Raw genomic sequence first — 17,826 nt, forward strand, 5'->3', positions numbered from 1 at the left:
TTGACATCCACCACGTCGAACATACCTTTCTGACCCTGTTTACCTACCCTGCCTAGAAAAATGACCTGTCAACCTGGGACTACTACAGCCATCCAAACATTTTGGCCTGTTTGTTGTTTTCTTTGCCCATGGTTGTATTGGAAGTGATTTGGGATGGGGTGCCACTGTCAGGCTTTCATGGTCAAAATATGGCCAAATTACTTGGCTTTCAAGTCCCAACTCCACAGTTTCTTAATTGTATGACCTTGGCCAAGTAACTTAACTGCTCTGGGTCTCAGTTTCCTCATATGTAAATGTAATCATAATAATAGAAACTACTTTATAAGGTTGAATATTAGAATTAATTTATTTACATACTGAATTTATATATGTGTGTATATGGGTGCCTTTGTGTGTAGACACACACATAGATGTGTATCAACTTATATATATATATATGTGTGTGTGTGTATGTGTATGTACATACACATACACACACATATGTATCTTAGAAAATTGGCATAATGTAAGCATGGTATAAATATCAGCCATCACTATTGTTATTATTTTTCTCAGTAAGATTATAAATGCTGCTCCAGCCTATCAAAAAAGATCACATCTATCTAATTTTTTTTTTTTAACCTAACACGAAGTCATGGCTAGTTGGGTGACTTTTTAAAAATTGCCATTTGCTAACCAGTCAGTCCAAAAATTAATTCACTGTGTAATTCACTATGAATTACACTGTTATTTGTCTTTAAGTTGTAGAAATTAGTTTCATTTCTCACTACGTTTAATTGTGATTGGATCATTGTAGACTTTTTTTCTGTCTTTTTTTTTTTGTGGTTTAAAAATTTAAATTTGTTATGGAAACAAGCTTTTCAGTTGACCAATGATTAGCTAATTTCTGATAATAGAAAAGGAAACAGATTGCCCCAAGGCTGCTGTTTTCATTTCCTCATGGGAAGAAGAAGCATAGCAGAGAAGAAAGGCAAACTCAAGGCATTGAACCTCTGCTACCATGGGGAACTGGGTTGTGAATGAGGGCATCTCCATCTTTGTCATTGTAAGTACCAATAAGAAAGAAATTACAAATTCTCTAACTTGTCTATGTTCTCTTGAAAATGAAAATAGAGCAAAGCTTTATTTCATTCTTTTGAGAAATTGTGTTGAAACTTATTTATGTGAACATGCATCCATCTGATGGATATAGAATGAGTCCATTCTTCCAGATTTACTCATGGAAGGAATGTATCTAGGGGCTCACTTTGCCTAGTTTATTTCTGGGATTTTTTAGAAGTACTAAATTAGCCAGCATTTCACAGTGGGAGTAGAAGACATTTCATGATGACGATCCCTGAATATGAATTGGTTACAATGTTTACTTAGAAGCAAGTTTTTCTATTTTTTATGTACTTATACCACCTAAAAATGGGCAATTGAAACTTTATACAGTTTTCCAAATAACAAATACAAGATTGGCTGATGTACGGGAAATTGGCCTGTATTTTCAGTAATTACACCAAAAATAATTGAATTTCTCAATTTTCTCTTTTTAAGAAGTATCTTCTTTCTTCTGAGGTAAACTTTAGTTATTTATGAAGTTTTTTTTTTTTCTAAGTCAAGGAAAAGGAATTGAAGTAAACTATCTAGATGTATGTGTATAATGTATGTATGATATATATTACACATAGTTATATATAAATTAATATAATCTATCATGAGAAACAACTTTTAAGTAAAGATATGGCGATTTTTCTAATAGACATGTTGATTTCTTTAGTTTTTAACATAACACGTATTAACTATTATTTTAAGGTGGTGGTCTCAGCAAAGCAATCACAGATGGTTGGGAAGATAGAAATATGATTTATAAGTAGCTTTTCCAGTAGCCAATGAAAGTATTATCCAGATTTTTTAAAAGGACACCTATGAATGAAATTTTTGAAAGAATTGTCATTAAGTAAATATGACTTTTTTAGCTGGAGAGGTAGAAACAAGTGGCACAAATAAAATAAAAGCCACAATATTTTTTTCATTAAAAAAATCCAAATTAACACTAACGAAATACAGAATTGTTCTGAGGACTCAAAGCTCTTAAGTTGATTTCTCATTTCTGTTTTAAGAACAGATGACTCCTATAGAAACTAAGTTCAAATTATACTTTTAGCCCTTACCACAGTTTTCCCAGGGAAATGACCTCCATCTAAATTATGCATTCATATACTTGAAAGTGAAGACACAGCTTGGAAATCAAGAGTAAACATGACAAAGTTAGGAAATGGAGAAGTGGCTTTAGCACCTTCTTCTTTGTAAAGAGAGACTATTTTCCAGCATTGAAGGACATTAAATAAACTGAAAGCTCAGTTAAGAAAAGATAGCCACTGGGGACCTGAAGGTGGAGCACCGGGCAGAGTCATTGTTGGATGCAGTCAGTGCTTGAGATGAAATCAACACTCACAGTCTAGAAGAATCTCCTTTTAATAATAATAATAATAAATCCCATGCCTCTCATCCCCTTGGGCTTCCCAAGTGGCTCTATTGGAAAAGAACCTGCCTGCCAATGAAGGAGACACAAGAGATGCAGGTTCATTCCCTGGGCTAGGAAGATCTCCTGGACGAGGACATAGCAACCCACTCCAGTACTCTTGCCTGGAGAATCACATGGACAGAAGAGCCTGGCAGGCTACGGTCCATAGGGTCACAAAAAGTCAGATACGACTGAAGCAACTTAGCATGCAGTCATCCCCTCATTGATGCTCACTTGAAGCAAAATTCATCAAGTAGAATTAAAGACTTGCCACTAACTGGGGCAAGATGCTGTGTGATGGAGGGAGATCTTCCACCTGTGAGAATTGAGAATCAAACACAGAGTCTTCCTGATGTGAGAGACAGCATAGTAACAGATTCCTTTCCCTTCAAGTCACTTGCTATCATCTATCAACCTAAGAGAAGGAGAAACAAGAAGAGATAGACAGATAATAACGGCATAGTGGCCAAGTAATAGAACAATCACAGGGGACAAGACAGAGTGGAAAGGTTACTACCAAAGTGCAGAGACACCTTTGCAGGAAAGAGCTGGTTCGAAGCTGGTTCCACCCAGCTTTGTAACCACCTTTATTGAGAGCTGTCCATGGGGAGGTCTTGACCCTGGTCTGACTCCAACCTGGTGTGAAATCTGCCTGTTGAAACTTGAAAACTTTACGCAACCATTTCTATTTGTGCAGCTGGTATGGCTGGGAATGAACGTCTTCCTCTTTGTCTGGTACTACCGGGTTTATGATATCCCAGATAAGTTCTTTTACACTCGAAAACTTCTTGGGGTAAGTATAAGTTCCATTTCCCATGGTATTGACTGGCTCCCATGTCTAATCAGAGATTCTTGTTCCTATTCCTCTTAACATTTTAAAGAAATATTCTGACCAACCCAACAGCACCATTGGCCTCAGTCCCTCCATTGCAACCCCCTGAGCAAGAGTCTTTAGGTCTTCCAGTGTGGGACAAACAAAAGGGTGGCAGAAGGTCCCAGCAGCAACCTTCCCCTCCCAAGAACTACTGTGCACCTGTTTAGCTTAAAGGAGAAATCTAATACTCACTCTGGAATAGATGGCCAGGTTGAAGAGATCCATCCAGGGTGACACAGGTAGCACAAGTGGGACTTCCTGTATTCTCTAAATCATCTGATTCCTACTACCTTTTTCATGAAAAGCCCTAGTGACATGTTATGAAATAATCTTCAGGAAATAAGCCTCTCCCTACATATGGAGCCTTTGAGGAACTTGCCCAAAGGTCACATCCGTTGACTAGACTGGCGGAGCAAAGGCCCCTGTGTTTCCTTGGGTCCATTAGCATTCTCAGTTTCCTTGAACTGCCAGAGTTCTTCTTCATAAACAAAATAATTACAATTAGGGCTGCCTCAGAGGATGTCATTTGTTACATCATGCTGAAACCACAAATTGATTACTTAATGATACTAATTATAATATGTATTATGCATCATATGCATAAATATTATAGCATATAATTATACTATGTTATTATAATTGTTGTTAATTTATTCAGGTTGATGCTTAAAAGGATGATTTCCTTTTGCATTTTCCTCCCCCCTATTTAATTGCATATATGCAGTTTCTTTAGGCATTACAAGGAACAGTTTTAATGCCAAAGCATTACACCATACCTACTTAGTTACTGTTGAGGTTAGTCTAAGTGCTAAGAAAATCTTCTTTACAAAGCCCCAGTTTCTATACTGAACTCTAATTAATGATATGCATACCAAAGTATTTAGGAGGAAGTGAACTGATGTCTGCAACTTGGAAATGCATCAAAAATAAGATGCACTGATGGATACAGAGGTAGGCAGATGAATGGATAGATTAATGGACATGTGCTAAAGCAAGCTTCATAAAATGTAAAAGGTAGAATCTGGGAAATGAATAAACAGGTATTCATTGTGAAATTATTTCAGATTCTCTTTGTGTTTGAAAATGTTCATAATAAAAATGTTGGGGTGGGGAGCGAGACCTTAAAAATAAATCCTTGGCTCTGAAGAACCTTCGTTCCCAGATAACTTGATGTCTCTGGAGTGTGGTCCTCATGTTTGCTGGGAAGCCTGGGGGTTGGGGGGCCGGAGTGAGATGGGGGGGTGTTCTGGGCTCACAGGAGTCACCTGCTTTTCATCCTGCCCTTTCCAGTCAGCGCTGGCCCTGGCCAGAGCCCCTGCAGCCTGCCTGAATTTCAACTGCATGCTGATTCTGCTGCCTGTCTGTCGAAATCTGCTCTCCTTCCTCAGGGGTTCCAGTGCGGTAAGAACCAACGTTTACAAAGTTTGAGTTCCTCAAAATTTCGAAGGCCATCAAGCTCAACGCCCTTTTATAGGAAAAGCAAACCAAGGGTTTATGAGAATTCCAACCACTGTATAATATTCATTATACAAGAAAGCCATGCTTGATTCTCTAGTTTATTTTTATATTATCTGTCGATGGAGCTCCCTGAGACAACCTTTTAACCTGGAACAGACATTGAAAACAAAACAAACCCCCCCAAAAAACAAAACAACCAATCTACCTATACCTCCACAATAGCAAAAAAGTACATGTACACACACACAGATATACATAATATGACATATATATATATATGTATACATATAGAAATTAATGAGACTGATGTGAAATTTGGGGATTAATCTCATAGTGTCATGTTTTTAAAAATGTTTAAGTCAGAGAAAATCTCTTTGGTGGATAATATCCCAAGAAGATGGGAACAATGAGCCATGAGTCACTATGCAATGAATGTGACAGGTGTTTGGTCCATGGAATTGAGGAGTTCAGAGCTTTCTAAATGCCCCAGGCTCCTTCACCCTCGCTTCAACAGTCTACTGAACCCCTAATATACTATGCTGGAAGAAAAAGATTATGTAGGAAGGACTTTTGTAATCTGTAAAATGGTATACAAATTTCTTATTGTTATACAAAGATGAGAAGCAAGGAACTTGGAATCTACACACATAATCAAATATTATACAAAGCAAAATGTGATGGGTCCCACAAAATGTTACAAAGAAGGAGCTACAGGGAATCAAGCAAAGGCAAAGGAAATTGTATCAGGTGGTGCAGGGGATGAAAAAAGAATTCTTAGAGAAGGTGGCATCAGATATGGGCATAAAGGATAAAAATAAGCCTGTAGAAGATATAAAGCACAGGAAATGGTGAAGAAATCATATTGAAAGTCCTGTGTGATCATGACTTATGGCTTCTCTTTGGCAGTGTTGGCCATTCCTGACCACACCACAGAGGGTAGCTCTTCCAAACTTAGGGACTGATGCCTGGGAGGACCCATTCCACTGCTCATTAGTGACTAGTTGCCTCTGTTTGGGGGCTTCCCTGCTGGCTCAGTGGTAAAGAACCTGCCTGCAATGCAGGAGACCCAGGTTCAATCCCTGAGTCAGGAAGATTCTCTGGATTAGGAAATGGCAACCCACTCCAGTATTCTTGCCTGGAAAATCCCACGGACAGAGGAGCCTGGTGAGCTACAGTTCATGGGGTTGCAAAGAGTTGGACATGACTTAGCACGCATGCAGCCTCTGTTTTTCCTTTTAATAAAATGTTCCTTTTATATTAAATAGCTTTTTAAAAAATTACCTATTAAATAGAAGTCATTTATAGTGGAGAGAAGCAAGCAATCTACTTTGATGAGAGTGAAGGATTTTAAATGGTAGATACCTGAGGTCAAGTTGGAGCTTTGCTAGTAAACTTGGATCTGAAATGTATAGCTTAGGTGTTAATCTTAATTGATAATCAGTGACTCTGTGGGGGAAGGAAAGTGATCTAAACTGTCAATAACAATTAGAACTTGCCTTGAACTCTACCTCGCTTTTCCTTAGTCTTACTAAATTCACATTGATCCTAAGGAGATTTTTTTTTTTAAGAACAATACAACACTTGATTTACAAATATAGGGTTAACAAGCCATAACTAACACATTGATCACAAGGATTTCTAAAATAATCTTCTCAACCTAAGAAACCACAGAGGTAGAACTCCATTTGATGGAAAAGTTTTCTTTTTTATTGAACTATAATTGATTTACAGTGTTGTGTTAATCTACACTGTATACCAAAGTGACCAAGTTATACATATATATACATTCTCCTTTATATTCTCTTCCATTCTAGTTTATCACAGGACACTGACTATAGTTCCCTGCTCTCTACAGTAGGACCTTGTTGTTCATCCATTCTAAATGTAATGATTTACGTCTGCTAGTACCGAACTCCATCCCTCCCCAACACTCCTCCCTTTTGGCAACTGCATGTCTGTTCTCTGTTTCTGCAATTCCATTTCTGTTTGTAGATAGCTTCATTTGTGTCATATTTTAGATTCCACATATATGGGGTTTTTCTTTCTCTTTCTGACTTCTTTCACTTAGGATGATGATCTCTAGGTGCATCTAGGTGCATCTAGGTGCTGCATTTCGTTCTTTTTATGGCTGAATAATATTTCATTGTATATGTGTACCACATCTTCTTTATGCATTCATCTGCTGATGAACATTTATTTAGGTTGTTTCCATGTCTCAGCTACTGTAAACAAATGCTGCTGTGAACATAGGGGTACATATCTTTTTGAATTATAGTTTTGTCTGGATATATGCCAAGGAGTGGATTTGCTGGATCATATGGCAATTGAAAAGTTTTCTTGAAGGGCGACCTGTAAAGTACAACATCTGGACATTTTCTAAATGAAGTTCAGGGACTGTAGCTGTTTTATTCTCTCCCAATACCTCCTGTTCAAATAGTTTCTATTTAGAGGAAGTAAACCCTGAGAAACAGGCAGTGTTTTCACCAGGACAGCCTGTTAAGAAATCCTTGTTACTCCACAGGCTCAGATTGCACTGCCATTTCGTGACTATGATCAGCACATGTTGTAATGGCCACTTTTAGGGTTCCTGTGACCTTAAGGGAGTGAAGATTCTAATGAGGGTCTCTAAAGACAAGGGTGAAATGAGGCTGTTCTTCAAATTGCAAAGAAGTTCAGCTCTCTAACGAGAGAGACCTGTACATCAAAGAATGCATTTTTCAAAAATGAGGAGCAAGTCACATTCTTTTATAGATGGGGTGTGTCTTCCTTCCAGATTTCCCAACCTGAAATGTGAACTTGGCAAAGAACCTTCTTTTTTGATTAGGATTAAAATGAATGGACATACTGTGACTCACTGGAAATGGTAACAGCTGCCACTTACTGAGTCTTCATAAAATTACCTCCATGAAATCTGCATGTCAGGCCAGTGAGGTGGGGATGAAATTCAGTGAGAGTGTTGAGGTTCCAACCCAGGTGTTTGTGCCCCCAGAGCCTGTTCATTTTCCCACTTGCCACCTAAACTCAAAACTCTTGTGGTGCTGTTATAGCCTTAGGAAGTCCATCAAATATATGAATGTTTGGGCAGGCTTAATAACCTAACCTAGAAGTGGCAAGGATGTCATAGATTCAAGGATTTATTAGTTGGTCTTTATGAAAACTAAACAGTCACAGAACTTCAGTGTCCAATGGTCTTACTCCTTTAGAGCTGGTTTTATAATCCTTCTGGTTAGCTGGAGAAAGAAAACCCCAGGGTTGGCCTTTCCCAGGGAAGATAGGGATAAACACTCTGAGCCTGCTCTGTTGAGGGAAATGGGGAACAGTGGGATTCAGCAGACAGACGTCCCTAAAGAAACCTTAACAACCTCAGCTTGGATGGAAGTTCTAGTCTGAAGATCAGAAAGAAACAGAAACGTGAGAGAGTGAGCTCTTTTCTATAACCTTATATAGCCTGAGAGTCAGAAGCTCTCAACGTAGCCCTCTATCCAACATGTGATCCAGGGCAAGGCTCTTAGACTTCCTGTCTCATAGTCATTGTTGTTTTTTTCTCTTTGTTGTTTTTAGCTAAAAAGCAAATGAAATAATGTGAATGTAAGAACAGATATGAATGATATTCTAAAATTGTATTAATTGACTAAGTCTGTCAACTAGTGAGTTGTCACTGAACAAATATTTGTTGAGTGCTAACTATGTGCTAGGCACGGGGACACACAGTGAGTAGAGGATAAGACATGGATGAGCCATGAGCTCAGAGAGCTTAGAGTTTTATGGAAGGGATAGAAGATAAACATGGATTTTAAAATTATAGACAGTGCTATATGAATCCAGTGGTGATCTTCATATTTATCGCACATTCTAATGCTTCCAGGTTTCTGTCAGCTTCTTTGCCTGAGTTCTGTAGAGTCAAGGCTGGCTTTGCAATTTCTCTCAAATTGCATATAGATATCTAATTCAGATTCATTTATGGCATTTGTGGTGAGACCAGGTGAACATAAAATAGAACTTTAAAGTTTCCGTAACACTCATGTTACAGAAGCTTATGTTACGCTCCATTACATATGCACTTCTTTGTAGTTCTGTTTCTTAACTTTTTAAAATTTTTTTACGCTTGCAGTTTGAATCAAGTGTAGAAATCTGCCAAGGTGACTCAGTAATCTCCCTAGCACTTGAATGTTAGCTTATTGAGATTGAGCAAGGCTCTAGCTGACAGTAACAGAGGGCCTCCCCGTTATAAGTCAATGGAGTGGAAGTTCCCTGATGGTCCTGTAGCTAAGGCTCCATGCTCCCAAAACAGGGGCCCAGGATTCAATCCCTAGTTAGGCAAGTAGATCCTGCATGCCTCTACTGAGGATCCCTCATGCCACAACTAAGACCCAGCACAGCCAAATAGATAAATATTTTTCTAAAAAAAAGAAGTCACTGGTCATTCAGTGAAGAAGCTATGGTGCATGATGGAAGCTTGGGTCATTAGTAGGTGGCTGGTGGTAATTCACAAGTGACTCAAAAGCATAAAAATGGTATCTGCATGGTAGCGAGGAAGAATAAAGCCCTGGGCAGTCACAGGCATCAAAGCCCTCCCTTCCCAACCAACCATCTCACCACCACCCCTCCTTGTCAGGAAACAATGAGGAAATTGTATCTGGAAGCCTGGTATAATCATGATATATGGCTTCTCTTTGGATGTGTTTGCCATTCCTGACCACATTATAGAGGGTGGCTAGGAAAAAAATGAGGGATTGGTGCCCTAGTAGGACCCCATTTTACTAACCCATTAGTGACTACAAGTCTCTGGTTTTCCTTTTAATAAAATGTATATGGTGGTGGTTTAGTCACTAAGTCGTGTCTGACTCTTACAACCCCATGGACTATAGCCCACCAGGCTCCTCTGTCCATGGGGATTCTCCAGGCAAGAATACTGGAGTGGGTTCCCATTCCCTTCTCCAGGGGATCTTCCCTACCCTGGGATCAAAGCCAGGTCTCCTGCTTGGCAGGAAGTTTTTTTTTTTTTTTTTTTTTTTTTACCACTGAGCCATCTGGGAAGCTTCAGTTTTGTTATCTGTAAAATGAAAATAGTAATATTTATCTGGTTATATTAAATGGTGTAGTGATTATGGATAAGCTGCCTATCTCATAGAAGGCACTCAACAAAGCCTAATTGTTTTTTTCCCTTTTTCTGAAATAGTAATATTTATCTGGTTATATTAAATGGTGTAGTGATTATGGATAAGCTACCTGTCTCATAGAAGGCACTCAACAAAGCCTAATTGTTTTTTTCCCTTTTTCTGGAATCATGCGTCTTCCTTACTAGTATTTCTGCAGTTTCAGGAATCTGCTTTCATGATCCAAACAGCCTGACCTCCCTAAATGTAACTAACTCCAAGATAGTGGAGTAAGCACAATTTTCCATATAATTCTATTTTTTCTGTAAAACCAGAATATTTTATTAAAAATAAGTAAGTCAAATATTTAATACCCCTGTATTGAAATTAAACATGTTTGCTGCTGCTGCTGCTGCTGCTGCTGCTAAGTCGCATCAGTTGTGTCCGACTCTGTGCGACCCCATAGACGGCAGCCCAACAGGTTCCTCTGGCCCTGGGATTCTCCAGGCAAGAATACTGGAGTGGGTTGCCATTTCCTTCTCCAATGCATGAAAGTGAAAAGTGAAAGTGAAGTCGCTCAGTCGTGTCCGACTCTTTGCGACCCCATGGACTGCAGCCCACCAGGCTCCTCCATCCATGGGATTTTCCAGGCAAGAGTACTGGAGTGGGATGCCATTGCCTTCTCCGTAAACATGTTTAGAACCAGTTATTTATAATACCTAAGTTTTTTGTTTTGTTTTGGGGTTTTTTTGCTTTGGTCTCCTTAAAAGTTTTCTGAATCTATATGCCAGTACATCTACCCTTGGAAACAAAGCAGCCAGAGCGAGCACTTGACCCCTTTTCAGGAAAACAAGGTTCTGATTCAACCAAAAAGCAGAATTTTTCTCTATTTTGGGCGATGACCTGAATCCAGATTGAAGCATTGAAACCCACAGCCTCTAACATATGTTCATAAGAAAACTACACTAACCAATTGGCCATAATTCCATTGTAATGCCAAGGTAATCATAAAAGGTATGAAATATCAGATTGTTGATATCTCTAGCATCAGGGAACTGGGGTTTAGACACCAGCCAACTCTGTCACTTATTAACTATGAAACCTAGGGGAAGGTAACCTCTCTATGCCTATCATATGGTGATAATAATGGTACCTCCCACATAGAATTAATGTAAGAATGAAATGAGTCAATGCATGTAAAACACTTCCGCACAAGCTCTTTGTAAATACCCTTGGCTATTATTATTTTTGCTGTGATTGCTTTAATGATTTCCCTTGTTTTGTTGTCTCTATCAACATGTGCAGGTGGACACTTTTCTACCTCTCATAGTGTGTATTTCCTGGAAGGGTGCTATTCTAAAACTATTCACTTGTAGAACTGTTCATTTGTCTGTGTCCCCACTGGACCTTCAGATCTTTTGAGGGCATCCCTGTCCTTATAGAATTTCTATATCCTCTCTTTATTGAATAAATTAATCTGAACTAGAAGCTATGTAGTTAGATGCTTTCTGTCCAAATTCATATTTTATACAATTAAGCAATGAATTCCATGCGAGGCTTTTTATGTTAATAGTATGAGAACCTAAAACATTGCTTAAGCCAACCATGCTACTCATTGGCTGTTTGACCTATCTGAGCCTCAGTTTTCTTATCTGTCAAATGGGTAGGATGATATAGGTTTGGTTTTTTTTGTTTGTTTGTTTGTTTTTTAGAGAATTGGTTGTAATAATTATATGAGAAAATATGTGTCTAATATCTGGCACAGAGAAAATTTTCTTGTTAACAATTACTGTTTTTCCCTTTAATCCAAAGTGCTGCTCAACAAGAATTCGGAGACAACTGGACAGGAACCTCACCTTTCATAAAATGGTGGCATGGATGATTGCACTTCACACTGGTAAGTTCATTCAGATATTTGAGATTGCAAAGAAAACTTGGAACCAGAGTTTTCCCTCTAAGATACTTTTAAAATAAGAGATCAGCCTTTGCAGGTAGGTTGAGGTATTTTTTTGAACGAGTTCTGTTAGAAAAATATTCAACACTCTTTCTGCCATCCCAACATTAGGATTTATTCCTTCAAGTCTTAAAACGTTATTCCCTAAGGCTCTTCTGATAAAATCCCAGTGCACTCTCCCTTTTCCACACTTTTTAATGTGAAAATTGTTTGTTAGTTCACATATAAGAGTTTTGTTCATTCATTTTTAAAAAAAAATACTTGGTTGAACATATAGATTCATGGATTTCTTGCAGTAACCCTACAAGGACCATAGCCCATAAATTGAGAATCTAAGATAGACATTATAAGCTAAACGTTTTATTTTTATTGTTTTTATATATGTATATATCATAGTATTCATGTATTTATATGTGTTAAATATTTTGTTTTATTATTATAATTATTAAGAAAGTGGTGTTAGTGTAAGAAGGGATCCTTATCAAATCTCCACTACTTTATTATAGAGTCAGGAAATGGCAACCCACTCCAGTATTCTTCCTGGAAAATTCCTTGGACAGAGAAGCCTGGCAGGCTACAGTCCATGGGATCACAATGAGTCAGACATGATTGAGGGACTGAGCACCACACAGACACACACACACACACACACAGGGACTGTAGCCAGAAACTCAGCTCCAAATAAAATTATGTACACCACTCACCCTCTTTGTTTCTCTTCTCTGCTCTCTTTAGCAATTCATACCATTGCACATCTATTTAATGTGGAGTGGTGTGTGAATGCCCGAGTCAACAATTCTGATCCTTATTCAATAGCACTCTCTGACATTGGAGATAAGCCTAATGAAACTTACCTCAATTTTGTTCGACAGAGAATCAAGGTAAGCCTCTAATTTCCTAATTCAGATGTTCTCTAGACTATTAAAACTGAGGATTCGATTTCAGTGAGTGAACAGTTTTACTTGATCAGAACAGCAACAATGACAAAAGTAGACTAACTATATCAGAGGGCCGGGTCTGTAGGTTCTAAGAATGTGGGCACAGAAAAAAATGCCTCCCATACTCCTGATGCTAAATGTGGAAGGTCACGAGATGTTTTCCAGTTTCTTAAACTCACCTGTAAGAACAAGTATACACGAAGCCTGGAGCAACTCAGGCTTATCCTTGACAAGGCCCAGCAGTCAAAGAAAGCCAGGAACATCGTCTAGTCAAACAAACTTGGGTTTATTACTTACTGCAGCAAAGAAACCTCACACTCTGAGGAAATCTGGGGTTTCTCAGGAGGATGTTGAGAAAGGCTTGTTGTGGGATTTGTGTCAGATGATTTGGGAGGGGTTTCAGAAAACAAGCATTTGCTCTGGGTCAGATTCAGTCCAGAATTGGGGATAGTTCCAGCATTAGGTATCTTAATAATTTTTTTTTTTAGGAGGCAGAAGAATGGGGCTAAGTCTGTAATAGGCTAAGAAGCAGCAGTCTTGCATGTGTTTGTCTTGACTGGTCTTGAATGACAAGGTCACAGAATGACCTTGTTTGATGTTGGTGTTCTATGAAACTGTTTATGTGAAATAGGGAAGCTTCTGGCTGAGGTGTTAATACCAGGTCAGCCACCAGCTGACACCCATCAGCAATGCTTTTCCTCTTCCTTGCTTACAACATCTGAGAGGTGGCCTCTGTCTGCTAATTGCTCCAGCAGCAGCCATATGGGCAATCCATAGGCAAGGATTTCTTCCTTTCCAGTAGTTGCTAGAGCCTTCTACACTCAGAGGGGAGAAGGTCAAAATCATCTTCATGTGCCCAGTGGTTGGGTAGGATAGCTGAATCAAATCACTCACTGTACACTGAATTCTAAACACATTTTCTTGTCTGTTAGATTACCAAAAAAGTCCTTTAATTTTGCAGAAATCATTATCCTCAGGCTGATATTAAAAAACATGATCTATTTAGGGACAGAATTAAACAGCATCAAATAAAATAGGAATTCTTTTCTCTGATGTCTTGGATGACTTTTCTTTTATGTATACAATGATACATAGAGGTGGCACTGCGAACATATCCAGCGAGCTGGCACTGCAGTGCTGGGCCCAGATCACTCTTCTGATGTCTGTGCTCCCCCGCCCTTCTGTGTGCTTTCATTTTCAATTGTCTGTATTTGTGTTTCTTCCTCAGAGGAAGGGGCTACTGGGGCTACTGGAGGCCCTTTGCCCACCAGCTCCAAGATCTGAAAGGGCCTAGATAGCTATCTTGCTGAGCTGATCTTAACCAATAACTGATGGGTTCGGGCCACAAAAACCCAGCTTCTTTGCCTCTAGTCAGGCTAAACACTGAGGTGTGTTTGACCCTCTGCAGTTTCCCTGCAGCATCAGGCTTAAGATTTGGCCCAAGATCACCCTCTCGGAAAGGACCCTGATGCAGGGAAAGATTCAAGGCAAAGGAAAAGGAGGCAGCAGAGGATGAGATGGTTATATAGCATCACCGACTCAATGGACATGAATTTGAGCAAACTCCGGGAGATAGTGGAAGACAGAGGAGCCTGGTGGTCTGCAGTCCATGGGACATGACTAAGCCACTGAACACCACCACCCTCTTATTTGATTTGACATGTTCCTCTTTCCTGTCCTGTTAACCATTCTCTTACCAGTTTCTTCAGGAGCACATTCTTTCAAAATCACTTACCCATGAATCCGCATCTCAGGATCTGCTTTGGAGGAACATAGCTTAAGATGTGGCATATGCCCAGAATATTTTTACAAGCTAAGCATTATGACACTTTCCAAATCAAAGTGGGAAAAGAGCTTCTGACCCTTTTAAGACATAGAGTTGACAAATGTCCTTTTTTTCTGATACTGAGAACTACTTCTGTATATCAGTTGATATTTCCTATGACACTTCAACCATGTAAGACTTTTAATTTGGAACTATCCATTCTAATTCTATATGGGCTTCCCTGATGGCTCAGCGGTAAAGAATCCTCCTGACAGTGCAGGAGACGTGGGTTCGATCCCTGGGTCAGGAAGATCCCCTGGAGAAGGAAATGGCAACCCACTCCAGTATTCTTGTCTGGAGAATTCCATGGACAGAGGAGCTTAGTGGGCTACAGTCAATGGAGTCACAAGAGAGTCAGCCACAGCTGAGAGATTAAACAACAACAATTCAAAGTCTATACCACCCTGTTGAGGGATGGTTAGGATTATCTAAAGAGGGAAAGAACATACCTATTGCCCTATTCATTGGACACTGTATAGATAGGGAGTCCTGCATCTGAGAGCATACAAATAATGTGTGTGTGTTTGTGTCTGTGTCTGTGTATTTTACAGAATCCTGAAGGAGGCCTGTATGTGGCTGTGACTCGGTTGGCAGGCATCACTGGAGTCGTCATTACACTGTGCCTGATATTAATTATCACATCCTCCACCAAAACCATCCGGAGGTCTTATTTTGAAGTGTTTTGGTACACACACCATCTCTTTGTGATCTTCTTCATTGGTCTCGCCATCCATGGAGCTCAGTGAGTATTTAAACTCCAAGGCCAAGTACTTTATGCCCCTCAGTTCCCAGATGTGGTGCTCTGTTAGAGGCACAATGACCTTGTCTTGGTGTGATCAGCCTGTCTGTTGAGAGAATAAGAGGTGAAAACAGAAGTCACTTTGATAAAAACCACTGAGTACCACTTTAGTTTCTGGTATGCAACTCATAACTATTCATAGTGCAGTTATTTATAGCAAGCTTGAAAAATACACCAAAGTTTTGAATATCTTTGCAAGCATATATAAAGCATGCTGAGAGTGCTGGTAGAGTCTTGGATGTCCGCAATGATGTTTCCCATGGCTTAATCCCTCATAAATTAGACAAACTCCCAAACCAGGGAGGGTAATGATTCATCAGGTGAAAGGGTCTGCTGTAGTTCAATGAGTTTTGATTCAAACCAATCATTCACTGATTACCTACCATATATGAGGACCCATCTCAGACACAGTGGGGAATACTAGAACGAGAAACACATGGTTATTGCCTTCAAGCATCCTAACATAATAAAGGGAAGACCTAGCTTCTATTGAGCATCTGTGACAGCCATGTTTCTTTTAACCTGTAAAAGGGAGACATGCTCTTACTGTCCTCATTTCCTGGGGAAATGATAGACAAGGAAACAGACTAAAAAAGGGTAAGTACAGGGTTGGCCAGAAAGTTAATTTGGCTTTTTCTGTACCATACTATGGACAAACCCAAATGAACTTTTTGACCAACCCAGTATGTAGCCAAGCCATCACCAGTTTATCAGTGGTTTAGATGGGATTGGAGCTCAGAGGGGCTAAGGCAGGCAGCGATGAATCTGTCCTAGAGACACTCAGTGCCTGGATGTGCGGTTGAGAGAGTTTGCCTTATTGGGACCCCTGTTTCATACCAGGCTTCCTTTTTCTACTGTTTCACACTAGCCTATTCTCCCACCTGCACGCAAAAGCAGGCCCGGGAAGTTCCCCAGTGGGTACGGGGCTGCAGATAACTAAGAGTAGAGGAAGTAGGTGCTCAAGGCTCAGTGACTCTGCTCTGAGTCAAGTCAGCCTAAAAGTGGCTGAGACTTGAGTATGAAAAGGGGAAGAGTGGGGAGAAGCAGCCTGTGGCAACCCCTCATGTGCATTCTTTTTTAAAAAATGTTTTATTGAAATATAGTTGAGGTACCATGTCATGTTAGTTTCAGGTGTATGGCAAAATAATCACTTATACATTCTTTTTCATCTTCTTTTCCATTATGGTTTATTATCAAATATTGAATATATTTCCCTCTCCTCGTGTGCATTCTTGATCAACTTGCAGACCCTGACCCCTGGTCATCCCTTTCTAAGCACTGAAAAATCTGTATAGACAAAGACTCTTTCAGTTCAGTTCAATCACTCAGTCATGTCCTACTCTTTGTGACCCCATGGACTGCAGCATGCCAGGCTTCTCTATCCATCACCAACTCCCGGAGCTTACTCACACTCATGTCCATAGAGTTGATGATGCCATCCAACCATCTCATCCTCTGTTGTCCCCTTCTCCTCCCGCCTTTCTTTATAGTGCAAGTCTCACATCCATCCATGACTACTGGAAAATCCTCTTAAACCAATGAGTATCTTTAAATGGGACTCGGTCATCATCCAGTTGTTTCAGAGAATCCTAGAGAAAAAAAAAATTAATCTCTTCCCCTCTCTAGCTGAGTAATTCCGCCACTTTACATTTGTATAGATTCATAGATGTGTATCTTTTTTTTTTTTTTTTTGTGGCCACGGATCATGTGGTGTCTTAGTTCCCAACCAGGGATTGAAACTGTGCCCCCTACATTTGAAGTGCAGAGACTTAATCACTGGACTGCCAAGGAAGTCCCTCACAGATATGTATCTTACTGTGGAGCAGGCCGAGGACAGATATGTTCCCTGTTCTCCACCTGAGGAAAATCTGCCACTTACACTGGTTGACTGATTACTTATTTTCATAGCTAGGTAGCAGCTGAACTGGGATTAAAATGCAGGTTTTCTGACTTCCAGTCTTGGCACTGAGAAGAGAAGAAAGTCAGATTTTTTTTTCTATCACTCCCCATGTGATCTTGAGCATTAAGAACTCTAATAGCTATCATTTGTTGGATCAATACTTTGTGTATGGCGTCTTATATGCATCATGCCAATTGATTCCTAAAATAAACTTTTAATGAGGTACTTATGCCTAATCTTATGGGCTTCCCAGGTGGCATTAGGGGTGAAGAACCCACCTTCCAATGCAGGCGACATAAGAGATGCAGGTTCGATCCCTGGTTGGGAAGATCCCCTGGAGGTGGGCATGGAACCCACTCCAGTATTCTTGCATGGAGAATCCCATGGACAAAGGAGCCTGCTACAGTCCATAGGCTCACAAAGAGTCGGGCATGACTGAAGAGACTTAGCACGCACGCACATGCCTATCTTAC

General features: G+C 39.8%; 1 protein-coding gene across 1 annotated transcript in view; it reads left to right on the forward strand.

Moving 5' to 3' along the window:
• Positions 1 to 925: 925 nt before the first annotated feature.
• Positions 926 to 17,826, forward strand: part of CYBB (cytochrome b-245 beta chain) — a 33,983-nt gene continuing 17,082 nt past the window's right edge. The window contains exons 1-6 of the mRNA XM_086387638.1: positions 926 to 1,045; positions 3,207 to 3,302; positions 4,674 to 4,784; positions 11,750 to 11,834; positions 12,627 to 12,772; positions 15,206 to 15,396. Of these exons, the coding sequence (XP_086243764.1) occupies positions 1,001 to 1,045; positions 3,207 to 3,302; positions 4,674 to 4,784; positions 11,750 to 11,834; positions 12,627 to 12,772; positions 15,206 to 15,396 (674 nt within the window). The 5' untranslated portion in view covers positions 926 to 1,000. The remainder of the gene's footprint in view (positions 1,046 to 3,206; positions 3,303 to 4,673; positions 4,785 to 11,749; positions 11,835 to 12,626; positions 12,773 to 15,205; positions 15,397 to 17,826) is intronic.

The sequence above is a fragment of the Bos grunniens genome, chromosome X (genome assembly GCF_055505025.1).
Source record: "Bos grunniens cultivar Pamir isolate PY7600 chromosome X, Bosgru_T2T1.0, whole genome shotgun sequence".
Taxonomy (NCBI): Eukaryota; Metazoa; Chordata; class Mammalia; order Artiodactyla; family Bovidae; genus Bos; species Bos grunniens.